Source organism: Culex pipiens, chromosome 3 (assembly GCF_016801865.2).
Source record: "Culex pipiens pallens isolate TS chromosome 3, TS_CPP_V2, whole genome shotgun sequence".
Classification (NCBI taxonomy): Eukaryota; Metazoa; Arthropoda; class Insecta; order Diptera; family Culicidae; genus Culex; species Culex pipiens.
The window spans coordinates 78,877,665-78,892,613 of record NC_068939.1 but is presented as its reverse complement, the minus strand read 5'-3'; the positions used below and the strand labels follow the sequence as shown (position 1 = coordinate 78,892,613).

At 38.0% G+C, this 14,949-nt stretch overlaps 1 protein-coding gene across 1 annotated transcript; it reads right to left on the bottom strand.

The window, feature by feature from the left end:
• Positions 1-4,750: 4,750 nt before the first annotated feature.
• LOC128093278 (uncharacterized) lies at positions 4,751-5,339 on the bottom strand. Its single transcript, XM_052709484.1, has 2 exons — positions 4,996-5,339; positions 4,751-4,931 (listed from the first exon to the last, which is right to left on the bottom strand). Exons 1-2 carry the CDS (start codon positions 5,296-5,298, stop codon positions 4,779-4,781), a joined length of 456 nt encoding a protein of 151 aa, XP_052565444.1. The 5' UTR covers positions 5,299-5,339; the 3' UTR covers positions 4,751-4,778.
• Between the last annotated feature and the right edge of the window lie 9,610 nt (positions 5,340-14,949).

The following is a 14,949-nucleotide window of genomic DNA, read 5'->3' as shown; positions in this document are numbered from 1 at the left end:
TGTACATGACTTTGTTAAAATTTTCGCCCTATGCTAATCCACCTCAAGAAAGATATATTACCCATATTTCTCCAGGTTTTAATCAACGTGTTCGATAAATCAAAACAAACCTAAAGTGAGAGCAAGTGAATTTTAAAAAAGTTTTCCGAACCTTTTTTTCCCAAAAAAATCGATGTTTACGTACGCTCAACTAGTTGCCACCGGTGGCGTTGAAGCGAAGGAAGAGTCTGCCGAAGATTGGCCACAAATCGATCCACCGATGGACCAGTGGCCTCCACTGGTGCAGCAGGACAAAAAGTGTCTTGCGATGCGCGCATTCACCTCGCGACACAACAACGCTGAAGCTAGACGCGTAATGCTGCGATGGACCAACTGCATGCTACTTCCGGCCTCCGAAGTCAGCCGACAGCTCGACGCGACACAACAATGCTGGACGACTTGCGGGGGTGAATCGAACTAAGCATCTGCGCAGTGGAGTATGTTTAGACCTTAAACAGAAATAATCGCCCTGAAAGTGATATTTAATTTATTGTTCAACAGGGAGCTCTATCGCTGGATTTTTCGCGCTACTTCCGGCCTCCGGAGTCAACCGATAGCTCGACGCGACACAACAACGCTGGACGACTTGCGGGGGTGGATCGAACTAAGCATCTGCGCAGCGGAGTGTGTTTAGATGACGGTAGTGATGATTAAAATTAAAGATTAATAAAATCTGAAAGAAGTGGAAACAGAAGACAAAACCTGTTTTTGCCTTCCTCACCTTACTGAGAAAAGGCTATAAAATCTCTCGAAAAATGAACTTCTTAATTCGACCTCGTAGACCCACCTTCACGTATACCTATCGACTCAGAATCATGTTCTGTTATTGTTGTTCGAGTTATTAGCACTTAAGTGTTATTTATACACTTTTTGGAGGCCGGATCTCAGATATTTCAATGAAAATGATGTCCCGGTCCATAATGCGACCTATCGTTAGTTAGATAATCGAAAGAACTTTCAAATGAGCCTAAAACATCAAAGATCTGACAACCCTATCAAAAGTTATTAGCACTTAAGTGTTATTTATAAACTTTTTGGAGGCCGGATCTCAGATATTGTAATAAAAATATTGTCTGAATCTTTCATATGAACTATCGTTGGATAGGTTTTTTTTTATCAAACCTTGCCGATGAGCCAGAAAATTGAAGGTCTGCGAACCCTATCAAAAGAAATGAGTAATAAAGTTGATTTGTTAAACATGTTAAGGAAATGTTGCTATTTTTACTGAATGTATTGACTTTATGAATGTGAGGAAGGCACCAACCACCTAAAGGTGGATTAAGTAACGTTTTTAATGTTAAAAAAGAAATTAACTATATATTTATTACAAAAAAGATTAATGGGGAGAAAAAAATCCGAGTTATTTTTTTTTTATTTCAAACAGGTTTAAACCAACTTAACATAATTAGGATGAATGTTTCCAGAAGTGGTCACTCATGGTCAAATAGAAATAAATACAAATATTTCGCTGAAATCAAACTTTTGGGGACTTTATCACGCAAATCTCTGGACGTAATATTTAAACAAAACCCAATCCTTCGCCCACATAAACTGTGGGTCCCCGCTTGCAACACTACCGGCCATCGCGTTAAACGATCCGGCCGTCCAGCGCTAACGATTCGAGCAACAGGCTGCCGACTCAGCTGGCGAGACGAGAACTTCTGCAACGCCCTGGGGTCTTCCACCGACCGGCGGCTGGGGCATGAGAATCGATGGAACCGGACGATCCGGAAGAAAGGTAGCTGCGGCTGTGGCGAAAGGAGCTGCTCTCAGTGTTTTGTTCGCTGAATTATAATAATCGCGTGCAGCCGCTTTCAGCGATCCAGGAGTCCAACAGGCAGGAATTCGTCGATGATTGTAACATTCAGGCCGTCAACCGTCAACGGGATGACCGGCAGCTTTCCATGGCTGTGTACGAAGGTGATGTGTTCGGCCAGACGAAGATTGTTGTTGTTCTGCTAGATAGTGTGAGGTGAGTTGTAACGGCCGTACGCCGGATTAGCTGCGGCAAGAATCGACACACTAGCGTTCAGACAAGCCATGATCGATGTAGCCCAACATCTGCGACTTGGTCCCGGATCGAAAACGCCTTCGAGACGCACGGTGCCTTGAAATAAATCCCGTGACGTTTGACACGCTCGGCCGGAATCGTGTTCCGCGCATCATGCGGCTCGTTCGGATTCCGCGTCCGCGATCTGTTCCTTTCCGTTGACACTGCCATCCTGGCCAGGGTTATCTTAACCGCGGAACTTCCCCACCAAAGCCATCGGACTCCCCGGTTACCGTTTCGAGGTCCCAGAGTATGGCCGAATTTGTTCACCTTGTTCACCCACACAATGCGAATGCAAAAAATATAAATTAAACCACAACATTTAATAAACGAACCGTTTATCTCCTATCAACTTTTATTAACAAATTACAAATTGATCTTGAAAATGTTTAATAACTATTATTTAAAACCAATATTTTTTATTCATACGATTACAATACTTTTTGCTTTTCAAGAACAAAAATATTCTTTTCGCCCGAGTTCTTGAGTTACTTTTCAGGGAGAATGAGTTACTTGAGAGCCTTGTCGCTTCTCTTTAAGACTTCTCTACTTAAAGAGAAGTGCCGTAGCTCACTGAGAGGCTTCCATTACTTGTCAAATTCTGAGTTCCCGAGCAATCCGCTCACGCAGGCTCAGGCAAGTGCATGACTTTGTTTAACAAAATCGCATAATGCCAATTGCACGGCAAAATGTCACCAACCGTTTTTCACCGTATGCGACGATTTACGATGCAAACCAAACAATTATACCAAGTTCAATAAATTTGGCTAGTGTTTTACTTTTTTTTTGCGAAAATTTGGGATGTTTTCCTGTACAAAACTAGTAACGGAATCTTCTTCAAAACCTTCTAATGATACCTTATTAAACCTTGATGTTCCGTCAACGGTTCCACAATCTTGTATCGTTCATTTTGCGACAAAACTCCGCCTCACGAGTCTGCTAAGTATGAAGGTTTTGCACGGGGAGCAGGCTTATAGTCAATGCTTGTAAAACAAGTAGCCACAAGTTATTGAGAAGCAAGATAACAACCGGTACGATTGTCGTCCTTTCGTTCCCATCAGCCAGGGGAAACTTCCAAAATTTGGGCATCGTGTAAGGCCCAAGATCGCAGCTGTTTGTTGGAACAAATCTCGAATTAGTTAACAAAAGGTCCTAACATCCTCCTCCAGCACTAATTTGCCTTTTACTTTATAGCAAATCTAATTTTCATTGTTTTTTAGTTGAGGGCACTTAGTGAACACTTAATGAACAATCCAAAGAATTTGTGATAATGTATTTTTTTGTAATATTGATTAAATCCCGATTGAAAAAAGCATTGATTAAAAAAGCCGCTTAGGACCAATTGCAATCTAACCCGAGAAATGCTACGTAGGCCAAATAACATCCGATTAATGTGCTTTCCTTTTACGCCGAACACACCATTATGACCTAAAATGCTTCTCGATCCATGCAGATGCCCAAATTGTTGAATATCTGAAAATTAACTTTTCAAATGTGTGCTTATTTTAATCCTACGATTTCAATACTTCTTGCTTTTTAAGAAGAGAAAATATGCTGTGCTCCCGAGTCCTTGCGTTCCTTTTAGATAGAGAAGTCTTAAAGAGAAGCGACAAGGCACTCAAGTAACTCATTCTCCCTGAAAAGTAACTCAAGAACTCGGGCGAAAAGAATATTTTTGTTCTTGAAAAGCAAAAAGTATTGTAATCGTATGAATAAAAAATATTGGTTTTAAATAATATGTATTAAACATTTTCAAGATCAATTTGTAATTTGTTAATAAAAGTTGATAGGAGATAAACGGTTCGTTTATTAAATGTTGTGGTTTAATTTATATTTTTTGCATTCGCATTGTGTGGGTGAACAAGGTGAACAAATTCGGCCATACTCTGGGACCTCGAAACGGTAACCGGGGAGTCCGATGGCTTTGGTGGGGAAGTTCCGCGGTGGAGATAACCCTGGCCAGGATGGCAGTGTCAACGGAAAGGAACAGATCGCGGACGCGGAATCCGAACGAGCCGCATGATGCGCGGAACACGATTCCGGCCGAGCGTGTCAAACGTCACGGGATTTATTTCAAGGCACCGTGCGTCTCGAAGGCGTTTTCGATCCGGGACCAAGTCGCAGATGTTGGGCTACATCGATCATGGCTTGTCTGAACGCTAGTGTGTCGATTCTTGCCGCAGCTAATCCGGCGTACGGCCGTTACAACTCACCTCACACTATCTAGCAGAAAAAAACCTATCCAACGATAGTTCATATGAAAGATTTAGACAATATTTTTATTACAATATCTGAGATCCGGCCTCCAAAAAGTTTATAAATAACACTTAAGTGCTAATAACTTTTGATAGGGTTGTCAGATCTTTGATGTTTTAGGCTCATTTGAAAGTTCTTTCGATTATCTAACTAACGATAGGTCGCATTATGGACCCGGACATCATTTTCATTGAAATATCTGAGATCCGGCCTCCAAAAAGTGTATAAATAACACTTAAGTGCTAATAACTCGAACAACAATAACAGAACATGATTCTGAGTCGATAGGTATACGTGAAGGTGGGTCTACGAGGTCGAATTAAGAAGTTCATTTTTCGAGAGATTTTATAGCCTTTTCTCAGTAAGGTGAGGAAGGCAAAAACAGGTTTTGTCTTCTGTTTCCACTTCTTTCAGATTTTATTAATCTTTAATTTTAATCATCACTACCGTCATCTAAACACACTCCGCTGCGCAGATGCTTAGTTCGATCCACCCCCGCAAGTCGTCCAGCGTTGTTGTGTCGCGTCGAGCTATCGGTTGACTCCGGAGGCCGGAAGTAGCGCGAAAAATCCAGCGATAGAGCTCCCTGTTGAACAATAAATTAAACATCACTTTCAGGGCGATTATTTCTGTTTAAGGTCTAAACATACTCCACTGCGCAGATGCTTAGTTCGATTCACCCCGCAAGTCGTCCAGCATTGTTGTGTCGCGTCGAGCTGTCGGCTGACTTCGGAGGCCGGAAGTAGCATGCAGTTGGTCCATCGCAGCATTACGCGTCTAGCTTCAGCGTTGTTGTGTCGCGAGGTGAATGCGCGCATCGCAAGACACTTTTTGTCCTGCTGCACCAGTGGAGGCCACTGGTCCATCGGTGGATCGATTTGTGGCCAATCGTCGGCAGACTCTTCCTTCGCTTCAACGCCACCGGTGGCAACTAGTTGAGCGTACGTAAACATCGATTTTTTTGGGAAAAAAAGGTTCGGAAAACTTTTTTAAAATTCACTTGCTCTCACTTTAGGTTTGTTTTGATTTATCGAACACGTTGATTAAAACCTGGAGAAATGTGGGTAATATATCTTTCTTGAGGTGGATTAGCATGGGGCGAAAATTTTAACAAAGTCATGTACAGATTTGAGCGCGTTGCTCAGGCTCTCACAATTTGACAAGTAATGGAAGCCTCTCAGTGAGCTATGGCACTTCTCTTTAAGGTTCTCTATCCTATCTGCATGGGAAACCCATGAGGGACAGGTTGTTTTGAAAATTTAGTCTAGATTTAATGTATTTTAGTATAAATTTTTATGTATTTCAAATATTTCATGTATTCCATATATTTTAAGTACAGTACATGTAATCGAATAACCCAAAGTTTTCCGAAAAAATTCACTTCGGTTAATTGAACCACGAAAAAAAATGTGTTCGTTGTCTTATTTTGGACCAACCCCATAAATACTCTAAAGTGATTTGGAAATTTCAAATCCGGGATGGAATATTGAGAAATAGTAGTTTATGCAACAAGTTGCGAAAACAAGTTTTGTCAGCACGAATCGTACATTTATCCAACGAGGTGGATAAATACGAAGAGTGCTGAAAAAATCAAGTTTTGCCATGAGTTGCTAACAACATTTTTTGCAATTCCGAAAAACACTTTTTGAAAATTCATATGTTCAGTAAATTGACCGTTCCAAACAAGACAATATTGAATAATGTTACTTTTTGATACAAATGTTGAAAAGCCTAACTTTTCAGCACCCTTTCAGCGCTGAAAAGTATGACTTTCATTTTGGATAGCAAAAATTCATTTTTCAAGGTAGGGACCATCCACAAACCACGTGGACACTTTTTTGGAAATCTCAACCCCCTCCCCCCCCCCCTTCGTGGACAATTGTCCATACAAAAAAAAAAACTTTTTTTGTATGGAGCGTGGACGATCGCCATACCCCCCCACCCCCCTTCCAAAGTGTCCACGTGGTTTATGGATGGTCCCGTAACAGGCAATCAACCACTCAAATTGGACTAAAATAAAGTCTCAGAACTTGAAATCGGCATTTGAAAAAAAAAAATTATAAAAAAAAACTTTTTACTCAAGATTATTATATAATTCGGAGCTTCCAAAAATCCTTCGGATAATCGAAACATCAGAAAATCGAGTCTGGACCTTAATTTAAGAACACAAAACGCCACAGGATTATGAAATTTGAATATAGTCTAGCAAAATATGTTTAGATATTATGAAAAGATTGTGCTATTTTTGGGGAGAAAAAAAAAACCTATGTTTAAAACTTTTAGTTAGTAAAAGTTATGTTACTTTCAAATAATAAAAAGCACCAACAATTTAAGCAGGTTCTTCTTCAGTTTTAAGTTTTTGGTTTATATTTTTTAAGTTTTTAGTTTTTGTTGTTGTTACTAAGAGCGAGTCCACGAGCAAATCATACCCATCTCGCATCGATATCAGCAATCTGCCAGAAATGTTCAGGGGTTGTTTGTACGTATAAAACTAGCATCTGGCCAAAATATGAGCACTCTAGGTAAACGGGAAGTGTAAATCGGGACACAAAGTTTGAATTTTCAAAAACGTCAACAATCTTAAAAAAGCTATAACTTATGCAAAATTCAATTAAATTTCTAGTTTTTTAGTTTTTAGTTTTTAGTTTTTAGTTTTTAGTTTTTAGTTTTTAGTTTTTAGTTTTTAGTTTTTTGTTTTTAGTTTTTAGTTTTTAGTTTTTAGTTTTTAGTTTTTAGTTTTTAGTTTTTAGTTTTTAGTTTTTAGTTTTTAGTTTTTAGTTTTTAGTTTTTAGTTTTTAGTTTTTAGTTTTTAGTTTTTAGTTTTTAGTTTTTAGTTTTAGTTTTAGTTTTTAGTTTTTAGTTTTTAGTTTTTAGTTTTTAGTTTTTAGTTTTTAGTTTTTAGTTTTTAGTTTTTAGTTTTTAGTTTTTAGTTTTTAGTTTTTAGTTTTTAGTTTTTAGTTTTTAGTTTTTAGTTTTTAGTTTTTAGTTTTTAGTTTTTAGTTTTTAGTTTTTAGTTTTTAGTTTTTAGTTTTTAGTTTTTAGTTTTTAGTTTTTAGTTTTTAGTTTTTAGTTTTTAGTTTTTAGTTTTTAGTTTTTAGTTTTTAGTTTTTAGTTTTTAGTTTTTAGTTTTTAGTTTTTAGTTTTTAGTTTTTAGTTTTTAGTTTTTAGTTTTTAGTTTTTAGTTTTTAGTTTTTAGTTTTTAGTTTTTAGTTTTTAGTTTTTAGTTTTTAGTTTTTAGTTTTTAGTTTTTAGTTTTTAGTTTTTAGTTTTTAGTTTTTAGTTTTTAGTTTTTAGTTTTTAGTTTTTAGTTTTTAGTTTTTAGTTTTTAGTTTTTAGTTTTTAGTTTTTAGTTTTTAGTTTTAGTTTTTAGTTTTTAGTTTTTAGTTTTTAGTTTTTAGTTTTTAGTTTTTAGTTTTTAGTTTTTAGTTTTTAGTTTTTAGTTTTTAGTTTTTAGTTTTTAGTTTTTAGTTTTTAGTTTTTAGTTTTTAGTTTTTAGTTTTTAGTTTTTAGTTTTTAGTTTTTAGTTTTTAGTTTTTAGTTTTTAGTTTTTAGTTTTTAGTTTTTAGTGTTTAGTTTTCAGTTTTGCTTAAAACAAGTTTGAGAACAAAATGTTTTCAAAGCTACAATGATAGTATCGGTCAAAGATCGCACAATACTTCATAACGCACGATACTATTGATGCGCCACGTGGACCCTCGTTCGTGGGTTCTTTGTTTGTGCCTCATCGATCGGTTGGAAATCTCTAGCTTATTCACATCTTTCAGTATTATTAGTCTAACGAGTATAAACTTAAGCGTTGGCGGCGGCGGCAGCAGCAAGGAGTTGAATGACAGTTGGCCAATTTTCAAATTAAATGTGCATACGAAGGAGTTTCGCGCGCGTCCGCGTTCACTCCGTTGTTTGGCCAGTTTGGTCCAGTCAAAACGCAAAAATAACTGCCAAGGAGTCAATGCACATTTCAGCGCAAGCACGGATTAAGCGGTCGATAGTCCTAAAATTAAGTGCTTCAAGTTCTTCCCAGAATAGCTATAGCGGGCAGCTTCCCCTCAATTGAGTCATTAACCGCGAAACCCGTAGTTTTAGAACCCTTATTACTTTCAATAGTGCGGTGCGAGCAGACAAAACATACTTAAAAATCTACTCTTCTACGCGGCTGGAGTTCCTCTGAGAATGTACTTAACTTAGCAGATGAGATGAACTTTTGGGTTTGTTTTACCCGTACGTGACTAATGTCCGTCTTCGGCGTAGATTCCCATCCTTCGGGGTCACCACCAGCGATCAGCAGCACCGGGGTCTGTTATTACTGGCAGGCCGGTAATATGTGTTTATTTTCCAAAGTCTCTCTCTGCTACACTACCAAGGAATTAAGAAATCCTTACTATTTGGCTGAGCTGCATCGCCTGATGGACCAGCACGGTTCGGCTTGGCAATGACCCTTCGGACTTTGTTTCCACTGTCTCTCTTCGATCATTATACGGTAAATATGTGTGTACCTCCTAATAGGAGGAAGCAACTAGTGGGTGGATCACCGGATGAGAGAGTTAGTTCTAGATTCGGCAATGACTTTAGTGTCTAAAATCTGCCATTTTAAGTTTACGATCAGCAGTATTTTTTTTTTAATCACAGCAGATTCCCCCTATCCTAACCTTTTGCGGTCGCAAGAAATTTGCAAACTTCAGCATGCCCAAAAGTGTCACTTCTTCCTTCCACGGTGGACATGGCGGCCGCAGCGGTTTACGACGCGAGTCACACGCCGAGGAAACCAACAGTCAACGGAGCCATGCAGAGGTGTCATCGGGTGTCATGTGTTTTGGCGCAATCAGGCGGAGCCACCATCAGAGACTTAGTGACGGTAATTTGTCTGTACAGCCAGATGGACCTCACGGAAAGGTCTCTGGGCCGTGAAAAATTGGGCTTCATTTTTGGTGCTTTTTGGGGACAGGATTGTGTTTCATATGGCATGGTTTATCTTAGCTCTGAGTAAAATATTTTCCCTAATTTTACACAATTGCATTTTAAAAAAAATTAAAGAAGATGTAAAGTGTTGCAATTCGGACACAAAAATAAAACACAAAAGGTGTAATTGTGTTGAGCTCGCAGAAGCTACCAAAGCTTTCTGATATTATTTTTTTTCAATTGAATTTTCCACAGTAAATCTTAATGACAGCCTAAAACTTTGTCGTCATCCCGAGTCGAGAGTGCATCACCATCGCCATGGGTTTGTTTCGTTTCGTTGGAGGTGTTCACTGCCCACTATTTTGGGAATGTGTTTAATAGGCGATTAATATTAATTGGCGTCATCAATCATTTGCGCTTCTATGTTTCCACTCAGCTCCAACAGTGAGCTCGAGCATTATGCTGTTTCAATCGGTCGGTTAGTCGGTTGAAGTACGCATCGCGATGGATGGGAAATAAACATGGATTGAGCCATTTTGGTGACGGTAGACCTGACCTGACGGCATCAACAGCAGCCAGCGCTGACGTCTTCATTCGGTTGGGGGCAAAGTGGCGCTAATTTTCAGTGTGGAAAGACACGGCTGTACCAAAAAAAGTGTTTGGAGAATTGGGCACATAAGTGGCAGATAACAGATTGACAAACAACAAACAACAAACAACAAACAACAAACAACAAACAACAAACAACAAACAACAAACAACAAACAACAAACAACAAACAACAAACAACAAACAACAAACAACAAACAACAAACAACAAACAACAAACAACAAACAACAAACAACAAACAAAAAACAACAAACAACAAACAACAAACAACAAACAACAAACAACAAACAACAAACAACAAACAACAAACAACAAACAACAAACAACAAACAACAAACAACAAACAACAAACAACAAACAACAAACAACAAACAACAAACAACAAACAACAAACAACAAACAACAAACAACAAACAACAAACAACAAACAACAAACAACAAACAACAAACAACAAACAACAAACAACAAACAACAAACAACAAACAACAAACAACAAACAACAAACAACAAACAACAAACAACAAACAACAAACAACAAACAACAAACAACAAACAACAAACAACAAACAACAAACAACAAACAACAAACAACAAACAACAAACAACAAACAACAAACAACAAACAACAAACAACAAACAACAAACAACAAACAACAAACAACAAACAACAAACAACAAACAACAAACAACAAACAACAAACAACAAACAACAAACAACAAACAACAAACAACAAACAACAAACAACAAACAACAAACAACAAACAACAAACAACAAACAACAAACAACAAACAACAAACAACAAACAACAAACAACAAACAACAAACAACAAACAACAAACAACAAACAACAAACAACAAACAACAAACAACAAACAACAAACAACAGTAAAGTAAACATTCAGTAATTTAGATTTTACTGAATTCTCAGTTAACTGATATTAAATATTTAAATATTTGACAGATGATTTACTGAAATTTTCAGTAAAATGGTTGTCAAACCAACTGAAATTTCAGCAAAAGAAACGTCAAATTATTTTGCTGAAAATTCAGTAACTTTCTTGTGGCAGTTTGACAGATTCAGCAATCATTGCTGGTATTTCAGTTATTACAATTTGATTTTGGTTGTCATTAAAATACTATTATTAATTCATTTATTTCATCAATCGTCCAAACCTAAAAAACATGTGGTTAGCATCGAGGCATTTGATATTAACATTTTTATTATTGTGGATTTAGCTCGTAGCTGGATTTTCTGGCATCTTCTCACGGTCATTGGAAACGGTCGTGGATAGACCTAGGGGTTCCCAGTTAAAGTGAAAAACATAAATTTTTAGAAAAATTATGGATTAAAAATTTGCTTTTTTATCACTTCTCCGACATCAGGAATAATTGTTTGAACATACTCGCAATTTTTTTATTCGGTCGGAAAAATATTATTTAGCATAGCATAGCATAGCATTGGTGTCTACCCGTAGCTGCTACTTCGTTATTGACCAGGACCCCCAAACATTGCTCCGTGGACCACAGATGAAAAGTAGGAACCAATCATCACCCCTTCGCAATTTTCAAAGGTCCCTATCATGCTGATCAATACCGACGCCGGCCACGACCAGAGGTAAGACACGGGGAAGTGGATGGGAATGTTAGTCCGATACTTGAGTGATGGGACCGCCAAATCGACTGCGTCTCCGACAAAGTATCACATGAGTTTTGAGGGGTTAGTAAGATGGGTATGAGGTCAGGATTCACTGTGGTAGGTGATGCGACCATAAGCAATTTGTTTATCGGTTGAAATTTTAAAAAATCTTAGGCAGCCGGCTGCGGAAAGATAGCTATCTAGGGATTTAAATATAGTATTAATTCGACCGCGATTCTCCAGAAATTCTCCGTCGGCGTGCCTTCTGATCAACAGTGATGTAGGAAGGGCTTCATTTATTGAAATGATTATTGAAATGATATAGAAAGGGTTTAATCCAGCAATACGACTTGCTAGTCTAAAAAAAAATAGGTACGTTTTTATAGAAAACTATAAATAGAGAACAACACAAAAAAAACTCATCGGCCAACGAACGCGAGTGGAAAAAAAACAATGAAAAAAAAGAAGGTAAAAAAACAGAACTGCGCGTCCCGAAAAGCACCACACTACTCTCGGTCGGAAAAATATTATTTTTCTTGAAAAAACTTTCATTTTTAATCACATGATCACCCCTAATTCTGGCTCGATGACGCCATCATGTGACCGCGTGCTCCGTTTGTTTGTCAACAAAGTTGCAGCTTGATGGTGAGACGAAGTGAGGGGGGAAGAGATTTTGACATTTTTATGCCCGCATCTGGCCCGCCGCCTATTTCGTCGGTCGTTGAGTCGCCGGTCGTTTCCAGCGACCGAGTCCAGCTAGGAACTGATCGTACAATACCTTTGTTTCTAAAGATCACAATACACAATAAAATAAAACAACACATTTGAAAGCTTTGAAAGAGGATTTTCTCTCGACAGCATCCAAACAATGAGTCAGAAGTGACATTTCAATTTGACAGATATGCAGTTACTGATTTTTCAGTCATGTTTTGTTTATTACCGAATTTCAGCAAATGTGATGATTACTGAATCGCATTCAGTTATTTATTTTACTGAAATGACAACCCAAAACCCAAGTGAGCAAGCAACATTCTATTGACTAGGCATCTGAAAATGTTGTTTGAAAAGCGGAAAATTGCAATAGTGATGAGAATAGGTTAAAATGCTTAGTGTGACAATAATGGGTATATTTCTCCTATATTCAAACTGTAGTCCCGCTCCTCCTTTATTCCTTGTGCATTTAAGAGCGAGTTTTTCCCCAATGTGTAACAGGTCGTATCGAGGTGCTCCGATTTGGATGAAACTTTCAGCGTTTGTTTGTCAATACATGAGATGAACTCATGCCAAATATGAGCCCTCTACGACAAAGGGAAGTGGGGTAAAACGGGCTTCGAAGTTTGAGGTTCAAAAAACCTAAAAAATCTTAAAATTTCTCGCACTTCTAACTTACTTCTAACTAACGTGAAATTTTCCGAGGATTCCAAATATGACAAAATTGAGTGTCGCTATGGAGACCTACAGGGCAAAAACTAACGTTGTAAAATGTTTGTTGTAGAAAAATCGAAAAACTATGAGAAAAACTGCGATTGGCCAAAAAGATAATACCGTAGGCTAATAGTCCATATAATTACCTATTTTTTGACCTATGGAAGTATGGGTGTTGGAAGCTGTTGCAAAAAGATATTAAGGTTAAAAAAAACAATTTTAACAGTAATTTGCAAAAGCTATGAGAAAAAGTCAAACCGATCCTGGACCTTTGAAATGCATCTACGAAAGTTGAAATTGATGAAGTTTTACGGAAATGCGAGCAATTTTAAGATTTTTTAGGTTTTTTGGACCTCAAACTTCGAAGCCCGTTTTACCCCACTTCCCTTTGTCTGCTGGCTGTCCCGCTGAAAGTTTCATCCAAATCGGAGCACCTCGATACGACCTCTAGAACAAACCGAGCAGAATTTACAAATACTGCCTCTTAATATGACCCAGAAATAAAAAATCCAAAACTATTCTGTGATTACCCTATTGTGCTCCCAACAATCTTCTCATAAATATCCCAAAATATATTTTTTTTTAATTTTCATAGGCTTCAATCGTTGAAAATGTGAAGAGTCTGTCCCGGACTATTTTCAAAATCGTAGCTAGATGACGTTGGGCTTCTCGCCTGTAAACCTGTGTCTGCGTAGGTCTCATCAGTGTTAAATTGGATTTGAAATTATTGGAAATTATATAGAAATAAAGAAATAAAAAAGTTTTTTAAGTTCATTCACAACTATCTGTCAAATTTCGAAAGTTCCATAATGCTTCAAATATTTTTTCATTCGATGTTTTTAACTGTTTAGACCCCTTAAAATCAGCTCAAAAAGAAGAAGTGAGCAAAACAATGATTAAAGATAGCACAGCCTCAGGCCAAGTCGAAGCCTTCACAGTGCAGATGATCCCTCCGAAACACCAGGGGTCATTGGAACTCACCTACGCTGCTCGTCTTCGCGTGCAAAATGAGATGACCATGGGATCATCACGTGCTCATTACATTTTGACGCCACCACTCAAAAGCTGTGCCTCGCCATTAGCATAAAACTAAACTAAACTGCGACTAGTGATTTTTGTCTTCATCTTTTTTTTCCAAAAACCTTTCAGCAACAAGCAAATCTGCCGTTTTGTTTTGCCTCTGCCTTTCGCTGACATAATATTGCTGGCGGTTTTTCGGATGGTTCCATATTTTTCGAATTTCGCGATCTTCTGTGGCCGATCTCTCCTCTCCGTGGAGTTTATTGGAATTGTTGGTGGTCAGGAAGCAACATCTGCGTCATAAGGTAAAGTGTTGCTAAACCTAGATCCAAAATACTGTCACTTTTGGCGTACTGCTCTGAATTTAAAAGAAAAACAAATTCAAGCCTTCAGAGGAAGTCCAAAATCGATCAACCCCTGGTGAGTTACATCTGAGCAATGTGGGTCATGGACGGCCATGGCTTAGTTTAAAGTTATCGATTTGGGTGAGCAACGTTCAATTTCCAGATATCCGAAAGGAACAGAATTCACAAAATTAGACAAACTGATAAAATACATATCATTCCATTCTATTGCATCACAAAGACAGAATCAGAAAAGCAGCGGATTGTCCCACTAATCAATGCTGACGGTTTGGTGACTTGTACCTTAAGTAGCAGATCTTGGACAATTTATCGCACGCGCCGCCGCACTGACAGCTAATTATCATTTAATTACAATCGATTGATTTATCTTGCCAGCGAGCCTGCGCTTATTGCGGTGACATCAGGACCAAGGCGTTGACATCTGTATATAAGATATCGAGCCCAATGACGACGGTGATGATGCTAATAAAGTTGGCATATCACGAAATAATGCAAAAATCTCACATTGCGGATGATGCACCCTTTCACCCGCGAGTGCGCAATCGAATTGAATTGTTATATAATTCTCGATTAAATTTTCAAAAGGCCCTATCTGCATAGGAAACCCATGAGGGATAGGTTGTTTTGAAAATTTAATCTAGAATTGTTC